At 41.5% G+C, this 13881-nt stretch overlaps 1 protein-coding gene across 12 annotated transcripts in view; it reads left to right on the forward strand.

Moving 5' to 3' along the window:
- Positions 1-13881, forward strand: part of PTPRD (protein tyrosine phosphatase receptor type D) — a 1064164-nt gene that overhangs the window by 990543 nt on the left and 59740 nt on the right. For all 12 annotated transcript variants that reach the window (XM_030194293.1, XM_030194296.1, XM_030194294.1 and 9 more), the window contains 2 exons: positions 9214-9499; positions 11928-12106. In XM_030194293.1, coding sequence (XP_030050153.1) covers positions 9214-9499; positions 11928-12106 — 465 coding nt within the window. The remainder of the gene's footprint in view (positions 1-9213; positions 9500-11927; positions 12107-13881) is intronic.

Consider the following 13881-nt stretch of genomic DNA (forward strand, 5'->3'; position numbering starts at 1 on the left):
GTGAGGGCGGGCATTGGCACTTGTTTTCCTGCACTTTGGTGTGAGCCTGCTAGGGGATTCAAACTGCAGAAATTTGTGTGTGGGGGTGGGGGAGCTAATATTTCATGGGGCAAGGGTGCCAATGTGCTGTTCACTTCCTGCTTTGCCTGGTGCATGCACACAGGAGTTTTGCTTTACTATTGCAAATAAAGTTTGCATACCATTTGCTTTGGGCATTGGGGGGGGGGGGCTAGTTTTCAGTGCTGTTTTTGCACTATAGGATGTGTGCTCTTGCCTCTAGCGCCAGAGTTTTGAGCATTGGGCCCTGGGATATCTGTCAGGTCACCAACCTCAGGCCAACTCAACCATCCATCCACTTTCAGTCAGTAAATGAGCACCCAGCCTTAGCAGTGAAGTAAAAACAGCTGGGGAAGACATGGCAAACCACCCTACTAACATTCTGCCAAGAAAGCATCACACAAGTGCAGCCCCCTAAGTTGTTCACAACTTGATACTTGCATATAGGTGACTATCTTTACGTTTTTAACTAAGGTTGAAAATTTAACATCTGCCTCGGATTAAGTGTCAAATTCTTATTACTTTAGTTATAAAAAAATTTAGTTCACTTAGAGGGGCATAATTGAACGAAAACGCCTATCTCCATGGGCGTTAATCTCCAAGAACGGGTCCGTGAAGGGGCGGACCGAACCGTATTTTGGGAAAAAATAGACGCCCATGTTTTATTCAACGATGTGTGAGCTGGGCGTTTTTGTTTTTCAGCGATAATGGAAAATGAAAGCGCCCAGCTCAAAAACGAATAAATCCAAGGCATTTGTTCGTGGGAGGGGCCAGGATTCATAGTGCACTGGTCCCCCTCACATGCCAGGACACCAACCGGGCACCCTAGGGGGCACTTTTACAAAAACAAAAAAAAAGGTAAAAGAGCTCCCAGGTGCATAGCACCCTTCCCTTGTGTGTTGAGCCCCCCAAATCCCCCTCAAAACCCACTGCCCACAAGTCTACACCATTACTATAGCCCTAAGGGGTGAAGGGGGGCACCTACATGTGGGTACAGTGGGTTTGGGGGGGTTGGACGACTAATAAGCATTAAGCAGCACAATTGTAACAGGTAGGGGGGATGGGCCTGGGTCCACCTGCCTGAAGTCCACTGCACCCCCTAACAACTCCTCCAGTGACCTGCATACTGCTGCCAGGGAGCTGGGTATGACATTTGAGGGTGAAAATAAAAAGTTGAGAAACTTCATTTTTTGTGGTGGGAGGGGGTTAGTGACCACTGGGGGAGTCAGGGGAGGTCATCCCCGATTCCCTCCAGTGGTCATCTGGTCATTTAGGGCACTTTTTGGGGCCTTATTCGTGAAAAAACAGGGTCCAGGAAAAGTGTCCTAAATTCTAGCTAAAAACGCATACTTTTTTCCCATTATCGGTGAAATGCGCCCATCTCTGTTCGTCAGATAACCACGCCCCAGTTCCGCCTTCGCCACACCTCTGACACGCCCCCATCAACTTTGTCCGCATCCGTGACGGATTGCAGTTGAAAACGTCCAAAAATCGGCTTTCGATTATACTGCTTTATTCATTTTTGTGAGATAAACGTCCATCTCCCGATTTAGGTCGGAACTTGGGCGTTTTTCTCATTCGATTATAAGCAGGATAAGCTACAATTCTTGACCGATCATAGATAAAACATACATATCGATAAAACACACATACATAAAATAAGTGAATAAGACAATAAAAACCTCTGACAATTTTTAAAACACTAACGCTGGGGTTTACTAAGCTGCTAGCGCAGCTGGCTGTGCGCTGGTGCTGACACAGCTCATTCACTTTGAATAGGTGCCAAAATGAGCATAAAATGGTGGGTGCTAAGTTGTATTTTGTAACAGTAACTGGGTGCCCAGATGCCATTGTAAAGTAGAGCATAAATCAGCTTTTATGTGCCAGCATTTAAGTATGAGCCCTATGGCAGGTGTAAATACACGCACAGAGTATTCTGTAAATTGCACATGTACATATGGGACCCATCCATGCTGTCCACATGTACATCCGCTTTGCAGTTGTATGCTGTAGAATTTAGGAGCTAGCATTATAGAATAGTAGATTTACTGTGGTTACATGTGTAAGTGCAAATTTAATGCAATTAGTGCCACGTGACAGCAACTATTGCCCCTTAGTGCCAATTAAGGATGAATTAGGTAATTAAATTACTCATGTAATTGCAAGTATTCTATAACATATGCACACAATTTTGCACACAGTAGATTAGATTATATATATGGCACAAAAAAATACACCTAGGTGTATTCTTTAAAGTATGCCTAAATTTCTGCGCGGTTTATAGAATACTCCACATGCACGTCCATGTGACTAAATTTAGTCGCGGCCAGTTACGCCAAGTAAAACTTACTGTAAATGCCACCACCTAAATTTAAGCATGGACCTAACAATGCACATAGATTTTAGAAATGCCCACAACCCACTCTTTCCACGCCCCTATTCAACTATGTGACTTAGAATTTACACGCCTCATGTTGTGTGTGTAAATTCTAGTTAATGTCAATTAGTGTCAGTAATTGCTTGTTAATTAGCAATTATCTGCGCTGATTGGCTTGTTAACTAAGTTGCATGCGCAAATCAAGAATACTACTGGATTTGCACACACAATTTAAGTCGCACTATATATAATCCGGGAGAGTGTGCGCAACGTTTGAGAATTAGGGAGTAAATTATTAAATTGCCTTAAGTTTTGCACTTACCAAGATTAACATACAGGAACTGCAAAACTTCTTCTGCAACTGGCGGGGGCATCCCCAGCATCTTCCCATACAATTAACAAATTGAAAAAAAAAGTATCATGTATTAACTGCATTGCAGATACCCCCTAATTCTATAAACATGCTTGCACCGTTGTATGCTTAGCATACAACTTAATATAATAATTAGCTGCTCATTAGCATTAACAAACAATTATTGGCTATAATTGATGTTAATTGGTACTAATCAGGGCTTTTTTTGAGGGGGTACTTGGGGGTACTGAGTACCGGCACCTTTTCCATTGTCTGCTAAAATTGACCCATGGACCTCAAGTTTTAATGAAAGAGCTCAGGCTCTACACACCAATTCTGCCTTCTCATAGGTTCTGTGACTGGTTGCAGGGGGCCTGGCTATTGTGGGGAGGGTCCCTCAGTGATTACCCCCACTCCTGAAGGGTGGCCTAGCATTTGAGTACTGGCACCTTTTTCGCTAGAAAAGTGCACTGGTACTAATTAGCAGTTACACATGTAACTGCTCTTAGTTGGGATTCTATTAATTGTCCCCTGGACTCTATATAATGCGCAGGCACATTCTATAATAGCGCATGAGGGGCATGGCTATGGTCCTGGAAATGGGCATTCCAAAATTTACGCATGTAGTTATAGAATATGGCCCAGAGCGTGTAAATCTATGTGCAGGGATTTACGCCACATTTTTATTGGTATAAATGGATGTGCGCAGTTTTAGGCGCTGAGGTATCAACTAAGCATATTCTATATTCCGCGCCTAAATCTAGGCACTGCTTTTAGAATATGCTTAGGTGAAAATGTTTACCATGTGGATTTTTTAGATGCCTTATATAGAATCTGGCCCTGTGCGTGCAAAATCCATAGTGTGCAACTGCAAGGGGAGCATGGTCCTGAGAGGGGCATGGGCAGATTGGGGCAACCGCGCATGTTCAGTTTCACGCAACATGAGGGGAAGAGCAGGGCAGGCAGTGTGGCGGAGACCAGCACTGGACAAGAGCTTCAGCTGGTGGGGGTCCCCAACCCCCACCAACCAAGGTATGTGAGGAGGCGGCAACAGGGGGCGGCGGTGGGGAGATGGGCTAAAATTTACTCCCCCACTTTGGGATCTGGACCCCCTCCATGTCAAGGTCTGGCTACGCCACTGCCCCAACCCCCCCCCCCCCCCCCCCATGTACCTCCTATGGCCACGCCCCCTTTGACGCACAGCAGACAATTTAGGCATGCAATGTTACAGAATAATAAGCAGGCAGATCCACATGTAAGTCCTTGTTAGCGGATTGTTAACTAATTTGTGCGCAGACCTGGACTCTGCACCCAAATTTGGATGACCTATATAGGGTCGAGGGGTGAGTGGGAACAAGAAGTTAAGGTCACTAGGCAACCTCTTTCCATCCAAGTTTGGATGCCCCACTCCAGGCCTTCCATCTCTGATCTGTGGTCCTCTTACCTTTTTTTTTCTTGTGCTATAGATAGATTAAACACTGTGAAAGACAGGGAAATAGCTTCAAAAGGTGTGACACTTGGCAATATCAGTCACCTTAGCTTGCTTTGCTGGCATACGGCATTGCTGTGGTTAGCCAAACCAAAATAGGGACACAGTTGGAACTGATTTTTTGGGAGGCCCAATGTTAATACGGGTGAGCAGTAGGTATCATGTCTGAACCATACCTTCCCTCCTTGGAAGTGGAGGAGTAGCTAGTGGTTAGTGCAGTAGACTTTGATCCTGGGAAACTGAGTTTAATCCCCACTGCAGCTCCTTGTGACTCTGGGCAAGTCACTTAACCCTCCATTGCCCCTGGTACAAAATAAGTACCTGAATATATGTAAACCACTTTGAATGTAGTTGCAAAAACCTTAGAAAGGCAGTATATTAAGTCCCGTTTCCCCTTTTTCTTCCTCTCCCATCCAAAATGTTCAACTGCAGCTTTCCTCACACCCCACAAATCTGCGTGACTGTACAAAGCTAGAGCACATCAAGTTTCACATTTATTAAAATTAGATGTCTTACCCAAAAAGGAGCCTGTCAAGATGGTTTACAAATGGTAAAAAAATAAATATAATATAGTTAATGAAAGGAATTACAATATATAATAGGATAGGATAAAAAAGGAGACGATTAAAAAAAACGAAAGGCGAGAGGGAAGGATTGGGCTGAGAAGAGGGTAGGACAGTCCAGGAACACACAGCAGTGATCAGTGACCATATGCTTTTCCCTTCAATCCTTGGCGTCCTAATCATCCATTGTTTCTCTCACCCTCTTCCCCCCTAGCATCAACATCTGTCCTTCCCTATCTTCCTGGCATAATTTTAAATAAGATACAGCCATCTTAGATGTAGAAAGACATCAAGCAAAGATAATAAAGAGCCCTAAGTAGAGCAAACTTTAAGGGGAGTTTTACCAGTGCCCTGCCATAATTAGGAATAGGGAGGGGACAGAGCAGAGAACTCTGTTTTGGATATTGTCAGACCAAGCCTTGGCAGAAGTTACACTGGTCTGCACATTCCCTGTACCCTCCTGTTTTATCCACTTTGTCCCAGGGGAGCTTGGCCAGTACAAGACCTCACTCTCCTTTCTCTTCTGGAGAGTAGGAACAATCCTATCCTGTGGCGTGGATGAGCTGCTGATTTTTTTTTTTTTTAATTTAATCCAGAGCCAGGAGACCAACTGTGCCCTTGGGGGATTTTTTTGTTATATTCTACCCCATTTTTTTAAAGTCAAACACCAGAGCCTTTCCTCAGCCTGAGGAGCACACTAGGAATGCAAGGGAACAGAGGTATGTAGCTTATCAGTAGGGGTTATGTAGTTTACATGGAGAAAGGGCCAACACCTGACCCATCAACAGCAGATGTGACAGGCAATTATAAAAAGGAAAGCAAAGGAAAGACTCCAGCTACTGTATGTTTTTCTGAGTGACCCAGTTCAAATTTCCTGCACAGAGCTAGGCAATTGTGAGTAATAGAAGGAAATACTGATGTTCTGTGATTGGCTGTTGTGGTGATGATGGTGGTGGTAGAGGGAGCCTGAGCCAGAAGTGGTGGGGCACAGGCCCCTAAGGCCCACCGATGGCTACGTCCTTAGTCCAAAGGCAACAGAAGGCTTCAGCATAAACAGCTCAGCATGCCAACACTGCAGGGTGCTTGTAGAAGGGAATAATCAAATAGTTTCCTCTGAACCAGGGCTGGCAGATTTACCCTGCTAGTGACACTGATGAATGTGCCAGGCCTGGCCAAGGCGTCTTCTGATGCCAGTTGTTCTCCTCTTTGGCTGATACTTGACAAACTTGCTTTAGGTCTATTTTTTTCTCTTTTGCAAATCTCTTCCCTCCTGCAGTCCAGATGATTTCCTAATCTGCCTTTAACAGTCCCAGGCAGCCCTGTGCACCAGGCTTACGTATGTATAGATTTTCAGCAAGAAAGCTGAGCCATGAGGAAAAGATGACTGCTCAAGATCAGTTTAGAATATACATGATAATTTTGTCCTGGCACCAGGTTATTTAGCAAAAACAAAATGCTATTAACATACAGTAACTACAGTTTTATGGGTTGACATGCTCACCAATAGCATTCACACACTGTTGAGAGTATTTTCTGTTGCATGTTATAAAAGAAAATTTAGTACAGCTCTAAGTGCTATTTTCCAATTTAAGTTTACCACCCGATATATAAAAGGATTTAACCATCAGGGGAGGCTCCTGCCAGGTTAAATCCACTCTGGCTACCTAACCATTGATATTCAGCGGCACTTAACCAGCCATCACCACTGAATATCACCACAGACTGCCCTTGCACTATTCAGGCAGAGTTGCCAAATGGTGAAAATGGTTCCAGCCAAATTTGTGGCCAAACGTAGCCCACAAAAAAGCCAAATATTAATATTAACAAGGTATATATGAATATTAATAAGGTTTTTATGAATATTGATTTTGTAATCATAATCAGCCACATAATCAGTATCAGCAGCATAATCATCAGCATATTATTATTATTATTATTTTCAAAAAAAGACGTTAAATGTGCCCAGGTTTCAACCTAATTAATGCTTTTTAAAAAAATTGTACTTATAAATAGTAAGTCTGATTGTTAAGCACCTGATTCTCATAACATGATGTCTGTTTTGCTGGCCCTTTACTAGGTAAAAACATCTCTGCACAAATACAGAGTGTCCCTATAACCAGCCCCTCAAAATGGCACAATGATTTACAATTTAGAACCAAGTACTACTCTGATGAAACCAATACGTCCTTTCTCTATGTACATCCATATGCTGTACAAGCCTGCAATGGCATGTATGAAAATATTTGCAAGATCAAATTAAAATACTACCAACAATAAAGAAAGTGTGGATAGATCCACCAGTCCGAACTCGGAGCGGAGGAAGAGGATGGGGAAGGAACTTTAAAAAAATGCTTGCTAGCTTAGGGAGGTGGCTGTGGGGAAGGAGGTGCAGTTATGCTATGAGAATCTCGTGCTTAACATTAAGACTTACTTTTTATAAGTACAATTTTTTTAAACATTAATTAGGTTGAAACCTGTGAGCATTTAATGCCTTTTTTTCCTGTGCCTACATCAAAAGAAAAAGATGGCATGTGAGAACTTGCTCCTTCTGTTTTGTGGAATTCAGTGATATATTATAAAAATGCACTTGCCCTTTTTTATTACTACTATATCACAGGGGGGTATTGAATAATGAGGGAAGGGCTTCCTTCATGCAGATGTTTTGTCCAGAGTCAGTCTAAATATGCCAACATTGTCCAGTTCAGCACACTAAGCCACCAAGTGCATACAAAGTTAATTATGTTCAGTGGAAAATAATCTGTTGGCTCAGGCTGCTTGCAATGTGAGTATTCCATCACTGTTTCATTGTTGCTATCAAACATTACATATTAAGGGCATTTGCTTTAAACTTTGTTTTAATTTGTTTATCCAGACCTTACATGCACAAGGTTTTGCATGTAAAGGTGGTTGAACAATTAGGTATAAACTGTGTTGTTTCTGACTTTAATTGTTTTGGACTGCTTTGGGTCCTGCTGATCTGTACAGCTGCTGTCTGGAAGATGGAAATTAGAAAATAAAAATTAAGTTTTTGATGTACTCTGTATAAGTTGTTTACTTTTGCAGTATGTTTATGGATGCCTGTTCTTGTGTGTGCATCTGATAATATTTGAATAACTGTCTATACTTATAGCTATGATTTCTGAACATGTGGCATCATTAAAGGACAGACTTTTAAATGCTCAGTTGGGTATATATGCTAATCCCAACTTTAATTTTTCAGACATACCCATCTACTTGTTCCCAATGATATAACTGAATTCTATTATTCTGTCTCACTGTATTTTCAAATGTAAGGCACATTGAACCTGAATTTGCTTAGGATAATGTGGGATATAAATGTTAAAAAAAATCCTTTATCCTCCACTGTTTAAGACACTGCCTATCCAGCTGGATGGTGACAGCACAAGGAAAGCAAGTTTGGTCCACTGAAGACTAACTCAAAATAATCTGTTACTTAGCTGGGCTCTAGTATTATTACCATATTGAAAATGCAACCATACCATGCCTCTGTGGTTATGTTCCACTTATAAGTTAAACAATTAACTGGCTTTCTTGAAAGGATTATATAACCTTTGGATGCATGACCAGGAATAAAAATACATACTTATTTATTCAATATCACAATTCCTCATGTACAGCCACAAAACAACTTTTTAGGGTGGGTAGTGTTCACAATCAGCTCCTTTTATTATCGACCAGATAGAAGAGATAGGAGTTTTCCGTTTTGGCACAGAACAAAATATAAGAAAACCAATGGACTGTATTAGGGGCTTATAGCCCATTTAGTTATACTTAATCAAAAGAGAGCGGCACAAAGCAAAATATTTATTATTATTTTGACTTATAAAACCACTTGTCCATGAAACATGCTCAAAACAGAATAATCCATTTGGGTATCTAAAATGTAAACTTCTACAAAATAGATGAAGTGAAGATGTGATTCCCTGTGCCCCAATGAAAGGAGAGTTTAATTTTACTTCCATTTAATTTCAGTATATTCCATTTTTGTAACACCAGGCTTTCCAAAGCAGATTACAACAACAGTTACGATGAATCAGGAAACAGGATATCTTCACTGAAATTTGGCCATCTGTATTCTATAGAACAGTGTAGAAAAATGAGCAAAAATTGAGTTTGTAACTGCTGTTTCTACCAGCTGCAATAATAAAGGCAAGTCTTTTTTTAAATACCCAGGACATTTCATCTGGGGCATCCTTTTTCAGAGTTAGGCGACCTTTGCAAAATAGGCCTGCACAAATATGAATATGTATACTGTATAATTTGAAACCATCTAAATTAGTCATACCAAATTATATATATTGACCTCACTGCATCTGTTAATTGACATCTTGTATTTTTTTCTCTTCTGTTACAGTGCTGGAGTCGGCAGGACTGGCTGCTTCATTGTGATAGATGCCATGTTGGAGAGAATAAAACATGAAAAAACTGTAGATATTTATGGTCACGTAACTCTAATGAGAGCTCAGAGGAATTACATGGTTCAGACAGAGGACCAATACATCTTTATCCATGATGCACTGCTCGAAGCAGTAACATGTGGAAATACCGAAGTGCCAGCCAGAAACCTGTATGCATATATTCAGAAGCTGACACAAATAGAGCCAGGAGAGAATGTCACAGGAATGGAGTTGGAATTTAAGGTATTTAAAAGAGAGATTTTATTGGTGAATTAATCTATGTTTTTGGCAAAGGTTCTATCCCATTCTTCTAATCAGGTTCCAAAAACCTTGTTTATAAAGATATTTTTTTTCCTGCCTTGTGAATCTGTCAGAGCTTTGTTGTTATAAATGAGGATTTAAGTAGTTGCATTGACCTCACATTCTTTCCTAGAGTTAGAAATACAGACATTTCTGTTTTAGTACCTTACTCGACAAAAATAGATCAGTCCTGAATTATCAAGAGGTTTGATGACATTCTGTATCTCTAGAGAAAGTTTTTGATTTCATGCTCATTACTTATCTTCTAGTTTTTATACAAAATGTATGGATATCAAAACTCATCATCCTTAGTAGGAGCCTTTTCTATAAAGGAACATAGGCACCTACTTTCCTTTATACAATACTAGCATAACACAAAAACAAGTGCCTAAAAGCTGGAGATCTGCAAATAGGGATGAATTATATATATGTCTTCGAAAAAAAACGCTATGCTATAAGATGTTCTTAAAGTTAGGGGCAGTTTATAGAATAGCACTTATGCTCAGGAGTTGCACCTAACTTTAGGCAGGCCATTTGCACCAACTGAAGCGTAAATACTGTAAATGTCAAGCCAAAGTGCTATGATTCAGTCGGGCTGATCAACAGACACGGACGAATTGAGCCAACACTGAAAAGCTCTATGTCCGACTGAATCATAGCGCTTTGGCTTGACATTTGCAGTACTTAAGAATATGTTCCTTCGGATGAATTATTCACTTGACCCCTGATGTAGGTGGTGTGATACGCCGAAACACAGACCGTGTCGGGTCCTTTAATATCTGCATCAATAAAGTATTTCTTCATAACAGCCCAAATGTTAGATTCATCCTTTGATCAGCCTCTACTTTTTCCTGTTTGGGCTGATTATTTCTAAGAAACTTAGGGGGTCTTTTTACAAAGCTGCGAGAAAAAGGGCCCTGTGATATCGACGGGGGCCATTTTTCCCATAAACCAGGGCTCTTTCTACCACAACTTGTAAAATACCCCCCCCAAAAGTGGCTATGCGGTAAGATAACTCTTACCAAGTGACAATGCGGCGGGGAGCACTTACCACCACCATCATTGAGGTGGCAGTAAGGGCTCCCATGGTAGCCCAGTGGTAACCAGGCAGCACGCAGCAATGCCCAATTACCACCGGGTTAACGCCGTGCTAGGGAAAAAAATGTCACAGAGCGCCAGAAATGGTGCTCACTCCAGCTGGAACTACCACCGGCGGTAGTTCCATTTTAGCGTGTGGTAAACCCACGTTGTACTGTACTTACTGTTGCTTTGTAAAAGACCCCCTTGGAGAGAGGGAACATTACTTATTTATCTATCATATAGACTGCCTATCTCAAAGAAGGCTGCAAAGCAGTTTACAACAACATTCAATAAATCATAAAGTTAAAAAAACAGTGATTGCAGATAGAAACCGCAGAGCTAATATAATCTGCCCATCCTCTCTCTGAGATCCTCTGTGCATGCTTCATATTTAAATTCAGACACCATCTTTGTCTCCATTACTTCTCCACTTGTAGGCTGACCCATACAACAACTATTCTTGCTATAAATAAATTTTTCCTAGATTGCTCCACAGTTAATCCTCTTTTATGTTCATCCTATGACCCTTTATTCCAGATTCCCCTTTCCACTGAAAGATGCCAATCTCCTGTGCATCTATACCATGGAGCTGTTTAATTGTTTTTTTTTCTTATCTCCTGTATTCTGTCTTTTAATGACATCAGGTACTTGTGATTGGATTGGCTACTGTTGGAAACAGGATACTGGGCTAAATGGACCATTTGTCTGTTATCCAGTTTGACTACTCTTAAGTTCATATCAGGAAACGCTAATATGTGATTTGGCAAATGAAGAATCATAGTAGATGTTAAAAGAGAGTAAATTTAGTTGAGATATTCAGTGTGAGTTAACTGGACGGGAATAGCCACCGACCAGTTAACTTGCGTCTCGGTGAGTAACCAGCCATTTTTAGTGGCATTTAACTGGTTACCACCCCTGAAAATGCCCAATTGGAGTCCAAAATAAAGCCAGCAATGGTGGAGGCATTCCAAGGGCGTGACCAGTTATGCCCCGATATTCGGAACTTAACTGGCCACACTTAGCAGCCAATTAAGGCTGCATAAAAAGCAGGCCTATCTTTGCCTGCTAAGTCTTGGCCAGATAAGTCTGAATATCGACTTAATTAGTCATGTGCTAGATATTCAGTGCTGGTCGCCATAAGTCCCGGAGCTGAATAACAGGGTTCAATGGTGTCAGTGGGCAGTCAAAGCGCTGCCGACTTCAGACTGCATATCGGGGGGATTGTACTCAAACCATATGTACAAAAATTTGACATTCATTTTTAACAGCTTTTTTTCTTGTTTCTAAACAGCGTCTTGCTAGCTCCAAAGCTCACACTTCAAGATTCATCAGTGCCAATCTTCCATGTAATAAATTCAAAAATCGCCTTGTTAATATTATGCCATATGAATCCACAAGAGTATGCTTACAGCCAATTCGAGGTGTAGAAGGCTCTGACTATATCAATGCCAGTTTTATTGATGGATACAGGTAATAATTATTGCAGTATTGTTATCTTAGCAGAAACAGCCTACTGTAGAGTTGGTTATTCAGCAATTATGTACATCAGTCAGCATGTGTACGACAATGAACTGATCCTAGAAAGTGATACCATTCTCTGTGAAGCTCTGTGATGTCTTGCCGTTGAAATAATCAAGTTTAGCTGGCAGTAGTAATACAGCAAGAGGCAACCCGGCTCATCTGAAACATTTGCAGCTTTCACTGAAGCCATTTGTCTCTTGAAAGTTAATAAATAAACTGTTTGGTTCTATAAATCATAAGCCTAATTGATTGTGCAGCAGTCGGTTTTATGAAATGAAGTGGCACGGCTAAGCGTTTCTTAAGTGCTTTCTACGACACAGGGTTGAGCTATTAGGGTTGCATTAAAATTTAAATTACAATGATAAAGGCATATATCATAATATTAGCAAAGCAGTTCCCATCACCAAATTCTAAAGGTAAAAAAAATATGCGTGCATGACATTGTTTGATTAAGTAGAGTTAATGGGCTTTTAATGTGCATGCCATTAATAATAGATGCCCCTCACTTACTGTACTTCATCGTAAGTAAGACCCTACTTAAATCGCAGTACAGTTCTAATTTTATTAGATCAAATTTCTGCAAAATTGAAACCGAAGCAGGCCCCTTAATAATCCATTTCTCCCTAGTGGGCCACTGGTCAGCTTTCCCATACAATTTTGTCTGTCTTATGCACTACACAGAAGTGAAATGTATTAGAACCCCCCCCCCCCCCCCCCCCACACACACACACTATATTCACCAATTAAATTAGTGAAACTATGCACTGTGAATGAAGCATGAGAAATGTTAAAGGAAGTAAAAAAAACCCTTTAACATATGTCAATGGGCAATAAAGTGTGTTATATTACTATAATGCTTTCTAATATTATATACTATGGGATACATAGAGGGGCATAATTGAACGAAAACGTCTATCTCCATGGGCGTTTATCTCCGAGAATGGGTCCGTGAAGGGGTGGACCGAACCGTATTTTCGAAAAAAAATAGACGTCCATTTGTGAGCTGGGCGTTTTTGTTTTTCAGCGATAATGGAAAATGAAAGCGCCCAGCTCAAAAACGAATAAATCCAAGGCATTTGTTCGTGGGAGGGGCCAGGATTCGTAGTGCACTGTCCCCCCTCACATGCCAGGGTACCAACCGGGCACCCTAGGGGGCACTTTTACAAAAACAAAAAAAAAGGTAAAAGAGCTCCTAGGTGCATAGCACCCTTCCCTTGTGTGTTGAGCCCCCCAAATCCCCCTCAAAACCCACTGCCCACAAGTCTACACCTTTACTATAGCCCTAAGGGGTGAAGGGGGGCACCTACATGTGGGTACAGTGGGTTTGGGGGGTTGGACGACTAATAAGCATTAAGCAGCACAATTGTAACAGGTAGGGGAGGGATGGGCCTGGGTCCACCTGCCTGAAGTCCACTGCACCCCCTAATAACTGCTCCAGCGACCTGCATACTGCTGCCAGGGAGGTGGGTATGACATTTGAGGGTGAAAAAAAGTTGTGAAACGGCATATTTTGTGGTGGGAGGGGGTTTGTGACCACTGGGGGAGTCAGGGGAGGTCATCCCCGATTCCCTCCAGTGGTCATCTGGTCATTTAGGGCACTTTTTGGGGCCTTATTTGTGGAAAAACAGGGTCCAGGAAAAGTGCCCTAAATTCTCACTAAAAACGCATATTTTTTTTCCATTATCGGCGAAAGGCGCCAATCTCTGATCGACCGATAACCACGC

This window comes from Microcaecilia unicolor, chromosome 2 (genome assembly GCF_901765095.1).
Source record: "Microcaecilia unicolor chromosome 2, aMicUni1.1, whole genome shotgun sequence".
NCBI lineage: Eukaryota > Metazoa > Chordata > Amphibia > Gymnophiona > Siphonopidae > Microcaecilia > Microcaecilia unicolor.